General features: G+C 42.2%; 1 protein-coding gene across 1 annotated transcript; it reads left to right on the top strand.

Moving 5' to 3' along the window:
* Nucleotides 1-2030: 2030 nt before the first annotated feature.
* On the top strand, nt 2031-14974 carry hapln4 (hyaluronan and proteoglycan link protein 4). The gene is made up of 7 exons (XM_080722901.1): nt 2031-2152; nt 5891-6017; nt 7714-7903; nt 8456-8628; nt 9770-9885; nt 11011-11197; nt 13640-14974. Exons 1-7 carry the CDS (start codon nt 2141-2143, stop codon nt 14029-14031), a joined length of 1197 nt encoding a protein of 398 aa, XP_080579027.1. The 5' UTR covers nt 2031-2140; the 3' UTR covers nt 14032-14974.
* The last annotated feature ends 1708 nt before the right edge of the window (nt 14975-16682 follow it).

Raw genomic sequence — 16682 nt, 5'->3', positions numbered from 1 at the left:
CTCTGGACTGTGCACAAAGGGCTTTTGGGGATTTGGGGTACGCTTGCATCTCAGTGGGAATCCACATTTAAACAAACAATATCACCGTGAAAGGGGGTTGGCAAATGTTGAAACTGTTGTCAGCATGATGGTTTGGAGGTTTGGAATTGGATGCTGTTCAGACTAGTGGTATTTGCATAAATGCATGTGTGCCTTATAGGCTGATAATATGCTTTAGAAACTTTCCTAAGCCTTTGATCACGAGAGAGAGAGAGAGAGAGAGAGAGAGAGAGACAGACAGACAGACAGACAGACAGACAGACAGACAGACAGACAGACAGACAGACAGGGTCATCTAATTCAGTGTCACTCAGCAGGTTCATTCATGCTGAAGTGTGGCATTGGCCTTGCTTGCACATGCTAGGAATGCATTGTGTGTGTGAATAAATCTCTAAATCAAATCTGGCCATTCCAGACAGCTCTGTAATTCCATGAAGGAATTCACAGGGGATGCTGCTGCATGCAGCTGTCTGCTCAGCGGTGCTGTCAGTCAGCCCTGGAGAGCTGAAGCTGACCCAGCAGCATCCATTATTCTGTGCGGGACATTCGCCAAAAATAGCAGATCTACAAGCTCACAACATCGCAACGTGGCTCACGTGAGCCAACTCGGGTCCAGTTTACTAAGTCTAGAGCAGGGAGTCCTGCAAGACCCTCTCTTCTAACACGGACATGAGTTGCACTGTAAATGATGCGTTCTTTTTCGATCTATACCAAAGTCTCGATAATTAAGAGGGATCCGGGAGCTTTCACCTTGGGTCTGCCCTCAAAACATGAACTGAGATTAATCTCCCATTTTTACATTATACGCTATTTGATAAACTGCTACTTAATAGCCCAAAAATGCATCTTTGGATTAAAGAAAAACCTCCTACAGCTACACTTTGGTATAAGGACATTTTTTATCATCTCCCTAACGAGATTTTTCTGAAAAGCTGGTGTCCTTTTTAGTTGGTCTTGGAACCCTTTTCTGGATAGACTGACTCTGATTGTGGAATGGGAAATGATGAATATGGATAATAATCCTACTAGAGGTGCTCTCAAGGTTTAGCTGCTGCAGCCCAGTGGACCTGTATCACACTATCCACTACTTCATGACACGAAGAGCTGACCCCAAGTCACACTATACAAATTAGAATGCATGTAGAAAAAAATTACTTACTCAATTAAAATGATTAAAATGCATGCCGTGTTCTGTGGATGCTAACCTGTGGAATACCAGGGCAGGGCAGCCTGCATGGCTTTTTATTACAAGTCAGCCTCAAACCAGCATGATATTAAACCTTGAAAGAACAACTACTTTCTCATACAAGTGACATAAGTGTGACGTCACTGTCTATACCGAAATAAGGACAGTTACAAATACAAATCTCTCATAAAGTGAAACTCTATTATCAGAGCTTAAGTGTGACGTCACTGTCTATACCCAAAATAAAACCGTTACAAATACAAACGTCAAGAAAACAATAAGTGGAGGATGCGGGCATCGATCCCGCTACCTCTCGCATGCTAAGCGAGCGCTCTACCATTTGAGCTAATCCCCCGTTGTCGGTGCATTGGCAGCGTGGCGCTATATAAAGAAAACAACAACAGAACGACAATCAGGTCACCACTTCAACCACTTAACTTCAATCTTATTTTGTAGCATATTTGTTACTTTTTACGCGAACGCAGTCCTACAATCTTAACAAATATAGGCCAGCTAAAAAGCAAGAAATGTTTTAAGGGAACCGTAGGTTGATATTCTGCAGTGTTGCTGCGCGCGAATGATACGCCCGCAGCACCAGCAGTGACCTGTTAAAAACAACGACGTGCTTCTGATCAGACATTAACTCCGATGGATCACTCGTTCAATCAAATAGAAGCGACGTCATCACCTGAGTCACTGACGGCTGGGATCTACCAATAACCCCGCTGTGATTTCCCTGCATTGCGAGGGATTCTGTAATGTAATGGGACCAGAACCCAAGTGAGACTGTGAGAGAGGAGGATGAGGTCTGCAGCAGCAGCAGCATCACAGCGTCATTAACCTGTCTGGAAGAAGTGAACGACGCACCACTACTGCACAACTAGCCTGCTGCATTCAGGCAACAATCCTGTTGTGATGATGAGAATGGTAAGTGGACTATCTTCTGCGGTTGGAATGGTGTGTCTCAACACATCTACGCATTATGCAGTTTTCATAATGCGTTGTAAACTGTACGGAATTGAATGCACCAACCTTGAAAATATGAGGCCAAGATAAGATTATGCAGCAGGGTTGCTTGAATGTGATGTGCCACTAGTGTATTAGGGTTGTTGTTGATGTTGTTGTTGTTGTTGTTGTTGTAATTGTACGTTAATATCCATGTTATGTGGTCAAAATGGCCAACTACTGTTTTTTCCACAGTTTCTTTTAATAGAACAGGCTATGTATCATGCAAACAAATATCTACTAATCATAAACAATAATGTCAATAAGCCCAGTTGGCTCCAGATTAGTTGTGACGTAATACAGCCCACAAACAAGCACAAAGCCAACAGTGTGTGTGTGTGTGTGTGTGTGTGTGTGTGTGTGTGTGTGTGTGTGTGTGTGTGTGTGTGTGTGTGTTTGCTTCTCTGTGTGTGTGTGTGTGTGGGGGGGGGTTCTTGCAGCATTGCCAAATGCTGCTAAATTATAGGTCAAAACTCTCCCACACACTCTCACAGCTATTAAAATAAATCCCCAAACATAACACACACTGTTCAGATATAAATGGGTACCTGACCAGGATTAGTTACAATTTTACTTTGGTCTGTTCTATCATTGTTTTTTTTAAGTCAGTCATTACCATATCTGGTTGGTAACATACCCAGAAACTGAGCCGGTGATCTATAGGCAGGCCTACTGTAGGACCTTGAGACAGGAGAAACCTGCAGTTATGATGGTAAGGTTCAAGTTTTAACCTTCTCAGAGACCAAGCTTGATGACTCTTTTACGGACTCTCAGATTGAAATAGAAAACTACTCAGTCATCATCAGGAATGATAGAAACGGGAGAGGAAGTGGTGTTTGCATGTACGTACACAACAAATCAACAATGTCAAATTTATCACTCACCCAGACCTACGTCACAGCTCTCTTGAAACTGTATGGGTTGAAGTACATTTTGAACATGCAAAAAACATACTAATTGGCACCGTTTATAGACCTCCCGATCAGAATGATTTCTATGATCTGCTTGAGGAGAGATATAGCAAAGGTGGATAGTATGGAAAAACATCTTATAGGAGACTGGAACACGAACATGCATGCTACGAAAAGAAGCACCCGTCAAGTCATCAAGTCCTTCGATGAGCTATGTGATCAATACGGCCTCACTCAGCTTATTACCCAACCCACCAGGGTGAGTGAGCTCTCTAAAACATCATAGATCTCGTTGTAACCACAGACAAGTCTAAAATCACGGGGCTATTGTATGCGGTCTAAGTGATCACGATATGATTTACTGTACCCGGAAAATACAAAAACCTAAGGCTAGAAACCTTAAGACCTACTCTAGTGAGGCCTTTAATCACAAACTTTTGAATTTAGACTGGTCCCCAGAACTTGAGAGTTCACAGGTCGAAGAAGCATGGTTTGGTTTTAAATCCAAATTCCTTGCTACTTTAGATGCCATGGCTCCCATGAGAACCATCAGGGTTAAAGCCCTCTCAGAGTCATGGATGAATTTGGATATTCTAGAATCAATAAAACTAAAGAGACAAAGAGTGCAGTGCTGAACTCCACAAATGCTTCAATACAAACTTCAAAACCCACCTCAAGAAACGTACCATCTTAGAAACCGCCTTAGTCAGACCCGTCCAAAAAACCTACATCGACGACAAGATTGACGAAAACAAAAACAAACCATGTGAGCTGTAGGAGTTACTTAAAGGGGAAGACCACCCATTTTCAACATTGAAATATGTAATTAATATACCTTAGAGGAGTTGGGTGGAAATAGAAAAAAAGTTCCCCCCTTCTGTGTTGCCTAGAACTGGAGGATTGATTTTGGGGTTTGTATTGTAAAGTACAATGTGTGATGTCATCAAGTTGTACTTTACAATACAAACCCCAAAATAAGTCCTCCAGTTCTAGGCAACACAGAAGAGGGGGATCTTTTTTTCTATTTCCACACAACTCCTCTAAGGCATATTACTGACACAGTAGTCTCGGAAACCCAGACTTTTATTTACTGACACAGTGAAAATGGGTGGTCTTCCCCTTTAACAATCAACTAGGCTGTAGTCCAAAACTGAAAACCGTATGCCACAACATAAACAACCAAACGGCCGTCGCCTTCATTTCAGACAAACTAGAAGTGGCTAAGCCAAATCACTGGTTAAAAAACTGTCCGCCCCATCTGGGCAGTATGGTGAAGAGAATAATACAGAAATCTAGGGGTAAGCAAAGATGACAACTGACGAGGTGTTTACAAAATTTAGGGCCCTACATCAACACAAGGCCACTGGCCATGATAACATTCCTGCAAGATTTCTCAGAGACTCAGCCGCTTCCATTGCTCCAATCATTACACACATAATAAACCTATCAATCAAACAGGGGCATGTCTCCTAGGACTTCAAACTAGTAAAAGTAATGGCCCTGCACAAAAAAGGTAGCGAACTAGACCCTGGCAAGATATCTTGAAAAGAATAAACTGATTTATGAGTTCCAATCTGGCTTTAGAGAATCCCATTCCACTGACACATGCCTTCTCTATTTGTATGACCATATCAAACGCAAGGTGGATTTGGGCAAATATTGTGGCATGGTCATGCTGGACCTACCGGAAGGCACCCTGGCCACAATAGGACTTCCGGTTGGTTCTAGCGGAAGTGGCGGAAGTGCTGTGTTTAACGGAAGTTACGTCATGCGTTGTAGTCTTCCGTTGAAATTCTCAAGGCGGAAGTTGAACAGTCTCTGATATTGTCACCAGGCTTTTCTCTTCACAGATGAGTAAGCCTGGCTATGCGAGGCTAACCGGAAGGCATTTACACCGTAGATCACTCTATTCTGATTGAGAAATCAAAAGCTGGATGCAATCTTACCTGGTGGGGAAAGAACAGGTGGTGGAGGTGAACGGTACCCTGTCCCTCCCCCCCAGTAAGCTGTGGTGTTCCTCAAGGAAGCATACTAGGGCCTCTATTGTTCCTATTATGTAAACGACATGGCATCTGCTTGCTGAACTAAATAAGATCTGCACCTGGCTCAATGACAACAAATTATCAATACACCTGGGCAAAACCGAATCCTTCCTCTTTGGATCAAATCATAACCTCAGCAAGGTCGATAACTTCACCAATCAAAGTGGGTGACAATATAATAACACTAAAAAACGAAATTACCTACTTGGGTTGCATCCTTGAGGCTAATCTATCCAGTATCCAGTGAAAAGATGACTACAAAGGTAATAAAAAAAATCAACCAACAAACCTGTTTCATACAGAGGAGAATAAACAGATTTATGGGTTCCAATCTGGCTTTAGAGAATCCCATTCCACTGACACATGCCTTCTCCATTTGTATGACCAAATCAATCGCGACGTGGATTCGGGCAAATATAGTGGCAGTGTGGATATATTTGTAAAATCAGTGATGGTTTGTTGTGTACCTAATAGTTGTGGTCGGTCTCACATGATATTCCCCAAATCATGATTTTATGGGATATGGTAATCAAAATACACATGCTATTGAATCGATCATGAGCAGGTGCCTGTTTTGTGCTTTATCTTTTAATTCAACGCCATACATAAAAATGGAACCCCCTAACCTACTTAATTCATTCAATGCATGCCCACTTTGGGTAACCATATGATTCACATAATTTCTCTGGTGTTTCCCCTCGCATCAGCCTCTTCCACTGTCCTTCGGGGCAACATCCTTGACCTTCATGCTCATCACCTTGACCTTTACCCTCTCAGTGACCTCCCTACCAGCTAACACGGAAAAGGGAAGGAGGAGAGTGGTGCATGTGCTCGGTAAAAACTCTTCTTTCCTCTTTGGCAAACGGCAAGGATCTGCATCATTTACTTAACCACTTAAACCCTATACTTTCTTGACCTAGTATAGACCCCCAGCACAGGTATCTATACTAGGCCCACTAACCCTTAAGCTACCCCTCAACACCAAATCTCTTCGCTGAAAATAGCCGATCTACAATCTCACAATGAGTCACGTTGTGACACCTAAGCTTGTAGATCTGCTATTTTTGCAGAATGTCTATCCCAGAATAGGGATGTTAGGGTTCATGTGGTTAACTGTATATAACTGATTTTTTTTTTGGTATTGTATTTATATGTTAATAACATAACTAGCACTTCTACAGTGGTTGGAGGTGGACTCCCTGCACTTCTATTGAGAAAATGTAGACGCTGTGTTCAGGGTGGGAAGTAGGTACTGTGGTACTGCCTGAGGCTCAAATGCTCAAATCATGTAAGAAGAATTTCTTTAAACAGCCTTTGTGGTTACATAAAAAGTAGGAATTGGAAAAATCCCCCAAAGGTAGCACATCCAAAGCTTCAAATCAAATAATCTTTTTATTGTCACACACCAACAAAGAACTCTTACGGCTATGAGCCTTCATCAGAGCATTCAGGCTCATAGCCGAAACGCGTAAGCGTTCTTTGTCAGTGTGTGCCAATAAAAAAAGTGGAAATGTGAGTACTTTGACCTCCATTGATTTGAAGATTTGGATGTGCTACCTTTTTGGGAGTTTTTCCAATTCCTATTTTTATGTGTACTAGTCTAGAATTTGGTTCTAGCACTCCACTGAGAAAACCCATTGCTGATGCACAACGTCTCTTTCTTAGTGCTTTTTTAAGTGGGGCCCAGGTACCCTCAGGGTTAATTCACCCTTTGTCAAGTCCCGCCCATTGTCCCGCCCCTCTTCACACCCATTGGTTGCTGTGTCTTGGTGGGACATTTGGTGGGACACTCCATCCACTACCATTGTAATTCAGTTGCTTGTGTGTGTGTTCAATTCTAATTTCAAACTTGGTTTCAGTAAAATGGAGCTGCTCACTGGCAGTATAGTGACTCAGCATGTTTTTAAATGTTTTTATTTCTCCAAAAATTATGTTTTAGCCAATTGAACTTAAAGAAGGCGGAACCAGGGCGGGACAAGGCAGATAGAGCCTGCTGGTTGGTCAGTCAGGGACCAACCAGAAGGCTAATAAAGGGTGAATTGGTCTGTAACTCTGAGAGTTTACAAATGGAACCATTTGGAACAAATATGGTTCAAATATGGTTCCATTTGCACACACTCAGAGTTATGGGGGTCTTTGAAATAAAAAACGTTTTGAAAACCACTGGGTCAGTGAGCCAACCACAAACTGAAAACATAACGCTGCCTGCATCACTCACACACATCTGCACACACAAAGCAATTTGGTCTCTTCAGAGGGCAGGGTTACAATTTCAGATGGGGAAACTGATCTTAAATCGATCCAGCCAAAATGTTGGACTTCATTTGGGTTCTCTCCTATTGATTTAGCTGCCGCTAGACAGTGCTAATGTGACGAAACTAGATCAGACATCGACACAGTCTTTATAGCTAATCCAATTTTAAGTATAACTTTGTGCTAGTATCAATTAAGTTGATGTTACATAAAGATTCCATGGTCTTTGTTCAGTGAGGATTTTACTGTGTAACCACCTCCCTGTCCCTGTTTCTAGAGGATGATACAGGGGAGGTGATTGTGCAGACAGCTCCCGGTAAGGTTCTCACCCACCGTGGAGGCTCCATCACTTTGCCCTGCCGGTACCGTCACGAACCAGAGAACACGGATCCCGACCGCATCCGCATCAAGTGGACAAAGGTGACAGACTCTTTGCAGTTTGAGGACGTCTTTGTGGCACTGGGAAGGTAAAGATCCTATTTTGATTTGGTTTATTTTTTCCTATACAATACAAAGTGAAAAGTTTCAAAGAGAATTTGAACATCGAAGGTCAATAAGGTGTTGATGTGCTTGCTGTGCAGGCAGGGGTGTCGCACCAAATTCTGGGCCCTGGGTACAAGGATTCACTGCGGGCCCCCCATGAATGTTCTTCATAGGGGGGGGGGGGGGGTTTAACCCATTTAGACTGGGAACACATTATTACGCTTTATTTTGTGCTTTAACTATTGAAAAATAGCAGATATACAAGCTCACAGCGCAGCGGAGTGAAAGTCTTTTTGAAAACCTACGTTTCTTTGTCAGTGGTACTGCGAAATGTTTGCTTAAAAATAAATATATTCAAAGATTTGCACACATATTTACAACTTTTCAAAAATAGCAGATCGGCACCGAGTGCCGTGCTGCGAGTTTATATATCTGCTATTTTTCAATAGCTTAAGTATAAAATAATTAAGGCTACTCCACCTTGGGCCTAGTAACTCAGTCCCACTTTCCCCCCCTTGTGATGCCCCTGTGTGCAGGCAGCAACGTGTATATGGAACGTACAAAGGCCGCTTGTCTCTGGAAGAGGCGGGGCCGGGCGATGCCTCCGTGATCATCCACAACGTTACCCTGGAAGACTACGGACGCTATGAGTGTGAAATCACTAATGATATGGAGGATGACACAGGATTTGTCAATCTTGACCTGGAAGGTGAGGATTCAGGAGTCAAAAATCTATTTGTTCGATCAACACACAATTGGATAATAACTACAGAAAGAACTGTCCCTTAATATACAGATTCTGGAGGTACAGATTAATACAAAAACTGGACAGATAGCTAGTATACTTTACATTACGCCCGATGACATGAAATGACATTGTGACGTCAACATTTGCAGAGAAACACACAGAAGATATAGTATATTTTGTTAGGCATAATTGGGCGTGACCTACATGATCATGATCCAGTTAGTTTTTTATTGTTATGACCTACGGTTGAAGAGTTATTATACCAAGCACAAAATGCAAAACGGCCACTATGAGGCCGATTTGAATCATTTGACCGGGGTCCGCTTATTATAATTCCTCCCATTATTCAAAATAGACCGACAAATGTTAGGTTAGTGTGAGGTTAAGGTTAGTTAATGGGGCCAGTCGGACCAACAACGGGACATCGGAATAATGGGCCATCTGAATAATGACATGCCACCCCTTGACCTACAGGGAGAGTGCATACAAAGTTTGATGATGCCGACCAGTGGTGTGTGAGGTTTACTCTGCACAGACACACACACAAGGACAGATGCAAAAAACATTCACTTTTGTCCCGGGTGAATACAACAAGGACTAGGGCTGTCACGATTATGACATTTTACATGGCGATTAATTGTGACTCAAATAATTGCGATTAACGATTTAATTGCGTATTTGTCGTTGACAATTACATTTCTGTTTGGCTCGTAGGCTTTGAAGTTGGACCTGGCAGATATGACACATAACCTCAATATACCAAGAAATTACTGACATATTTGACAACTTTATACTTAAAAAAAGAACATAGTAGTGGAAATAGCCGATCTACAAGCTCACAACGCGTCGCGATGCGACGCGTTGTGAGCTTGTAGATCTGCTATTTCCACTACTTTTTGAAAGTATATTAACATTTCTCAACATGGAAACGATTATGACGATTATAGAAAATAACTGCGATTACCTCGAATAATAGCGATTAGACGATTATGTAATAATTGTGACAGCCCTAACGAGGACTGTTAAACACGATGTTGTCAAATAACAGTTTTCCTTCTCCCACATGATGGTTGAGCGTCAGCCTTTCTTTCTGCTCCTGTAGGAGTGGTGTTTCCTTACTACCCCCGTGTGGGGCGCTATAAGCTCAACTACCACGAGGCTGAAGAGGCATGTAAACAGCAGGATGCCATCTTGGCCTCTCACTCCCAGTTGCACAAGGTGAGTTTATGCTTTCCTATCGTTAAAGATGAAGTGCCATGATTCCCCCCCCCCCCCCCCCCCCCACACACACACACACTAAAACATGATTATTAGGTATTATGATTATACTGGGAGGAAGATTTTTTTCCAAAAAAGTGTACAGAAAGAGTTAAAATTAGGTTTTTATGTGGCCACACCCACCAGTTCATTAAGTATGCCTGGTTGTCATGGTGATGGGTGACCCAGCTGAAGTTAGCCACACCCAAAGTGTTGGGTGAATGGTAAAAGGGGAGGGGGTGATTATATGATATAATTTTATCTGTGTTTTTGGATCGGCACTTTTGACCCACAAGGTGTCAGCCTCCGGGAAGAAACCCCAAATACAAAGGGAATACATAATTGCTCATAACAACCACACCGGGTATTGAGATTTAGCCCTAATGAAGTACTGTCAACCTCCTAGACACATGAAAACCAGAAAAAATACACAACTATGGCACCGCCTCTTTAACAAAAACCCTCAGTAAAAAACTATAACTTAAGTAGCTGCTTATCAGCTTGTAAAGGCACATTCTCTAATATTTACTAATATGCCAGAATCCTTAGCCTAGCAGTCTAGTTGTCTTATTCATTTTATATGGCCTAATTTGATTTAGGTCAGTTCTCCTAGTAACTCCAAGTGTTATGTGGACCAAGCTACTGTTAACTGGCTGCTGCATTAATAGACCAGGTAGACTAGAGCAGTGTTTCTCAAACCTTTTGGCTTCAGTACCCCCTTTTCATGATTGCTGAATCCAAGTATCCCCTTTAATCGACAACATTTTGATTAGAAAATAATGACATCAAAAGTCCAGTTTTTATGTCAATGTGTTAAAAATAAAAGTAAGTAGCCTGTTTTCTTTTCAGTAATAGTTGTGATAGTCAAAATTCGTACTTAATTTAGTTTAAAGCTTTATGGAGCAGCACGTTCACATACATTCATCAATGTTTTATTAAGTAAATGTTTCCATTTTCTCTCAAGTACCCCCTGTAGTACCTCTGCGTACCCCTAGGGGTACACATACCCCCATTTGAGAATCACTGGACTAGAGGAACTGAGTTACTTCGCCCCTTTCCATGTCCATATTAACCCCATCCCCACAGGCCTGGCTAGAAGGTCTGGACTGGTGTAATGCCGGATGGCTGGAAGATGGCTCAGTGCAGTACCCCATCTCACACCCCAGAGACCAGTGTGGGCGCAAGGACACCCCAGCTGGTGTACGTAACTATGGCTACAGGCACAAGGAGGACGAACGCTACGATGCTTTCTGTTTCACATCCAACGTCAATGGTGAGAGACATAAAGGACAGTGTGTGGGCTGGTGATTTTGTGTTTTTCTCATTGAAGTGTGTGCGTGTGCGTGTGCGTGCGTACTGTACTCCCTTTCATGTGAAAAGATCTGAAACAGGCTGTGTCCACAGAAAGGGGTTTTCTTTTGTTGCAGCACTTTGGATATCATGTCCAGAGCACTACACGTGCACTGAATGAGAGGCCTCTGCTCACTGATTTTAGTTGTGTCTCTCCAGCCCTCTGCATAATTAGTGATAAGGGACATTGATGAGCGGCACTCATCTTCCAAAAGTTTAACAATTGTCTTTTTGAGGCGCTCAGAGCGCTTCGCAAAAAAAAAAAAAAAAAAAAAAACACTGGATGGAGAAAGCGTTGAAACGTGATGAAAGGCACAAGGAGAAGTGCTCAAGCACATCTTTACCATAGAAATGCATGGCTGAAATGCACTGGAAGCCAAAAAACAAACACACTCTACTCTGCGTCGACATGGCCCCTAACACTTTCAAGTGCTGCAAATACTTGAATGGCGTTTCTCCCGAATCCATATCTTGCCCCGCATTCAGCATTTCCAGCTCAAAGTGTATGAGGGGGAAGCAGATGAGACAACAGCAGGGGCAAAAATGTTATAGATCATGGATGTATCTATGGGAATATGATCTCTGAATGCCTTGATCTCTGTCTGTGATGCAGCATGCCTTGGGCCATTGGATTTACATCAGGCAGCAGGGACGTGCTGGGCCCCTGATCAGCCCGGGAAAAAGAGTTGGAGAGGCCCTCATTGTGCGCTATAGAGAGAGATCTCTCTCCATAGCGCTGCTGCTACTCAAAGATTTGCCATTTCAGATCATGACAAGTGTCAAGCCAGTGGGCCAATTACATGAGTTATATTTCGTTGTTGTCGGGTGGAAACCTTGTATGTCCAAAACCGTTTGTTTTAAAATGTATCATTTAAAAAATGAATTAAACTAGTGAAAACAGCCGATCTACAAGCACAAAAACGCCTCGCACCGCGAGGCGTTGTGTGCTTGTAGATCTGCTGTTTTCACTACTTTTGTGCAACGGCCTTGTATGATGAAGCATCACAACGATTTACTTTGTTGGCCGCCCAGCCCCCAAAATCGAACAAAGGCCGACATTTTATTTTTAATTTTTTCCTAATGGTCGGCCTGGACCGGCCGGGAATGAACCGGCCGTTCGGGAGTTGTCCCGCTTTTCCCAATGGCCAGCACGTCCCTGTCAGGCAGTGTTGATTTTGCCCTGCTTGGAGAGCTACGGTGTCCTCTGGGCGCAGGCCATAGCCTTTTATCTTACAGGCCTTTGATTTGCATTGTATTCACACAACAGCTACCAGCGTTTTAGTCAGACATTCTACCTCCAGGTTTCTGAGCTAAAAGTGAAATAGGAGGCTGTCTGAGTTTAGTTTTTGGGGCAATGAAAGTTACAGTGGCTGCAGTTCTGGGGGCTGTGCATTCTAATGCAGTATACATTCACAAAGTCTCTGGACAGAATGATCCATTTGTTACCGAGGAATTTTAAACATTCAATTTGGAAACAAACAACATGATTTATGACTTCAAGCTTCTTGTGTGCTTTCCTAGAGCGAAACCATTTTTTTGTATTCCAAAACAAAGATGGAAAAACTAAATTATATTATTCCTTTTTGTACCACAAAACAATATTTTGTAAAGCAAATTAAACTGGAGAAGAGAAATAGCACCAGTGTGTTTTCTCTCCCTAGAAAACAGTATTGTGCTAAAAGAGACCCTAAGTATACAAGCATTCATGCTTCCCTTGTGTGTTAATTATTGTGGACAGTCTGTTGTGAGCTGGGTGCTTCAAGAGTGTTCGTGATGGGCACTGTAGTTCGGTCCAGCTGGAAGATATTTACTGAATGGCCCCAGGGGAAATATGAGACAATATTCTGCTTCTCTAACAGCCACAAGTCACATAAACAAGCGGAAATCAATAGTGGAGCCAAGTGCAAGGCTGAGGCTGCAGGCACATTTTCATGATAGCTATTTGTGGTAAAGAGTAAGACCAGGTGCTTTTTGTTCTTGGATAGTTTACTTACTGTGGTCTTTCCCCATCTCTGGAGAAAGTGTTTTGAAGTACAGTCCATTTAAAGAAAAAATGCAATGCAATCACTATCTCAATTTTGGTAATATTGCTAGGCAAGGAGTCTCCCCTGGAAGTAAAAATGTAAGCATTTTAAGGATAATTTTGGGGGAAAGTGCTGTTCACTGACAGAGTATTGGCTTTCGATTTTGAACAGCTGCCCAGGTGGTTGTTGAGCAGCTGCCCTCTCACTTGCCCTCTCTTTTCTCATGCTCATACCCTGTCCTCTTGTACAACATACTTTCCTCTGTCACCTTTGTTTGCCATCTTACAACAACCAATCTAAATCGTTTTTTTTTCTCTCTCTCCCCAAAACCCTCTTCTCAGGCAAAGTGTACTTCCTGAAACGGTTTAAGAAGGTGAACTACGCAGAGGCCGTGAAGGCATGCGTTCGTGATGGTTCAGTGGTGGCCAAAGTGGGTCACCTGTATGCCGCCTGGAAGATACAACTCTTTGACCGCTGTGAAGCTGGCTGGCTGGAAGATGGCAGCATTCGCTATCCCATAGTCAACCCTCGCGCCCGCTGTGGAGGGCCCCAACCCGGGGTCCGACACCTGGGATTCCCCGATAAGAAGTTCAGACTCTATGGAGTTTACTGCTTCCGCGGCAGCAAACAGGAGGCAGCAGGTGGTCTCCCAGCAACAAGGCGCCCCACAGAGATGGCCACGACGAGGAAGAGCAGCAGCAGCAGCTTCCCCACGAATGCAACCAGTGTGTGATTTGAGGGACTGGGAGCAGGAGGTGGAGAGAATTTTAGATTTCACTGCAGCAACTGTCGCCTAGCAGCCAGTCTCCATTCATCGCTTTTAAACTAAAATACTCACTGACAAGATGTGCTCATTTGCAGATTTGCCAGAGAGGAGAAGCGAGGCCATGTGAAATTAATGGTGACATCTTTATTCGGGGGGTGATTTGCCTTTTGTCTCTGTTCAGTCAATCATCTTAAGGAGTCAGTGAGTTCACAAAATCGGCCGTGAAAAATGGAAGATTAAACAGCAGCTGGATAGGCAAATATTATAAAGACTGTGATATTTGACCTGTGTTGTTTACAGTACATGTAGTCGATGTCTACATGTAGGGTAGGTGTCTGTGCAGCTACATAGGAGTAGGATGTACGTATGATGTGTATATCTGAATCTGTGATTGTATGGTAACGCTCGAAGATGTCCTACAGGTTTTGACCATACCGAGTTAAGTTGCCTATAGACTAGTCCAAGGAGCGGCAATCATAACTGCGGTGTCAAGCGGCTCCGTTTCGCACCGCGACACCGCAACTATGCGGCAACGCTCTGTGGATTCGTTTACACCTAGAAGCCATGTTTGGTTAACAGCCCTCTGGCACAATGCAGTGACCCTTTTTTCATTCACTAAGACTTGGCAAACACAATATCATAGCTTTACAGGCTAAGTAACAAAAACTATACGCTGCACTTGCTCAGATATTTGCACTTATTTATAGATAGTTATATTTTATGATAATGTATTATCCTAAAAAAAGGTATATTTAAGGATAAGCAAGCATGTTCTAGTTTGAGAATTGTTGCTGGGGCTGAAATAGCAAAAATACTTAGCTGCAATAGCTGCTTATTTACCTCATGTACTGAATTGCCTGCGCTGCCTTTGCCATCAGTTGCACTACATTGTATGTCTTGTATTGTCAAATAGCCAAAGTACAATTAAATTAATGCATTGCTATGACCTATATTCCTGAATGTGTTGAGGGCTATAGAAAATGAATGAATGTTTATTCTAGAATAAATAAATAAAGTCTCTAGATTATTTGTTGATTAAACCGATTTTACGTGTGTGTCCTTTTCCTGTAATCAGCGGTTTGCTGTATCTTATCTCCAAAGTGTATTTGCACATGAGTAGAACTGTTGAGCAGGACACTGCCACTGTGGGGGAATCAGCTGGTTCTGGTGGCAGAAGTGACCATGCATGGTCATCATCTAGGGCAGTGGTTCCCAAATGTTTTACTGTAGCTCGAGACCCAAAATAGATTAGACGTTTGCTCGGGACCCAAACTAGTGAAAAAAAGCAGATCTACAAGCTCACGACGCGTAGATCGGCTATTTTCACTACTTCTTAAACATTTGTTTTCTAATTGATGGAATTTCTTTGATTTTTCTTTTATTAATTAATGACAATCATTGCTTTTTTTATTCATGAAAATCTTAGCCTTTTGGGTTGTTTTTTGAAAATGTTCTGAAATAATAATTAAAAACTAAATATAGGAAAAAATGTAAGGGACCCATAAAAATGTGTCCGTGACCCACAAATGGGTCCAGACCCAGTATTTGGAAACCATCATAGCAACCGGCAGCTTGTAGTCAGCCAAGTCACTGCAAAACCGTCATCATGAAATAACCATTCTATTCTGTAAGTGATTACCTGGAGCAGTGAAAACGTTTTTCATTTGCATTGGATCAGATGCCTTAAAGAGTTTGATTTCAAATTTTCATATAAAAAGGAAATCAAATGAGATCGCATTGACGTTTTAAATTTAAATTAGGTTACTGCATCCTAATCTAAATATTCAGCTGTCAAGGTACACAAAAGGATACAAATGGGATATGAATCCTATTAGTCTGTGCCACTGTATGAAATTCAGTCTCAACCACAAAATGAATAAGCAATGTCCTGTCTGACTCACCATGACATTTGCGGTTTGCGAGTAATTATGTATTCCACACTGTATTCAACATTTCAGTTCTGGAGTAGGTTATGTGCACATGGTTTATGAAAACCAATCCACTTGAAATTAATTTGGCATTTAGATACACACCGTCAGTGAGGGCACCTATCAATGCTACAGTCTGCTGACACATATTTTTTAACAAGTAGACATGTTTCGGGTACTTGTATTGTATACTTGTATGTAAAATAACATACGCAAATACACTTGTGTGGGCAGTGGGCGCAATACCTTTTTTTGTCAGAACCGCCACAAGAAAAAAATAAAAGAACTACAGTTGGCTATGCCAATATCAGTATTAATCCCACATTAAACTGAACATTTGTGTGAGAGATCTGCCTTGATTAAAAATCATGGGCTACCTGTGCGCTTTATTTACCATAATATACATGTTTAATAGCTAATGAAAAATGTGATTGTGAAAAAATGACAGTGCTCTACAGTGCTAAGGTTTTTATGGGAAAATCTTTACTCTGTTGTAATCTAAGATGGGAGTCCATACTGGTGGTCTGGCATGTTTAGCCCATCGACTACAACTCATGCTATACTTGGCATTACTGCTGACCATTTTTCAATGCATTCCATGGTTTTCTTTCTGAGGAAACCAATGGATTCTGTTCATTTCAGAATATAAACTTGCAGACCTTTTTTCAAAGTTACATTATTGTGCTGTTA

Source organism: Nannobrachium achirus (assembly GCF_963921795.1).
Source record: "Nannobrachium achirus genome assembly, chromosome: 1".
NCBI lineage: Eukaryota > Metazoa > Chordata > Actinopteri > Myctophiformes > Myctophidae > Nannobrachium > Nannobrachium achirus.
Note: the sequence above shows the minus strand (reverse complement) of the source record. Positions and strands in the feature narration are given on the sequence as shown.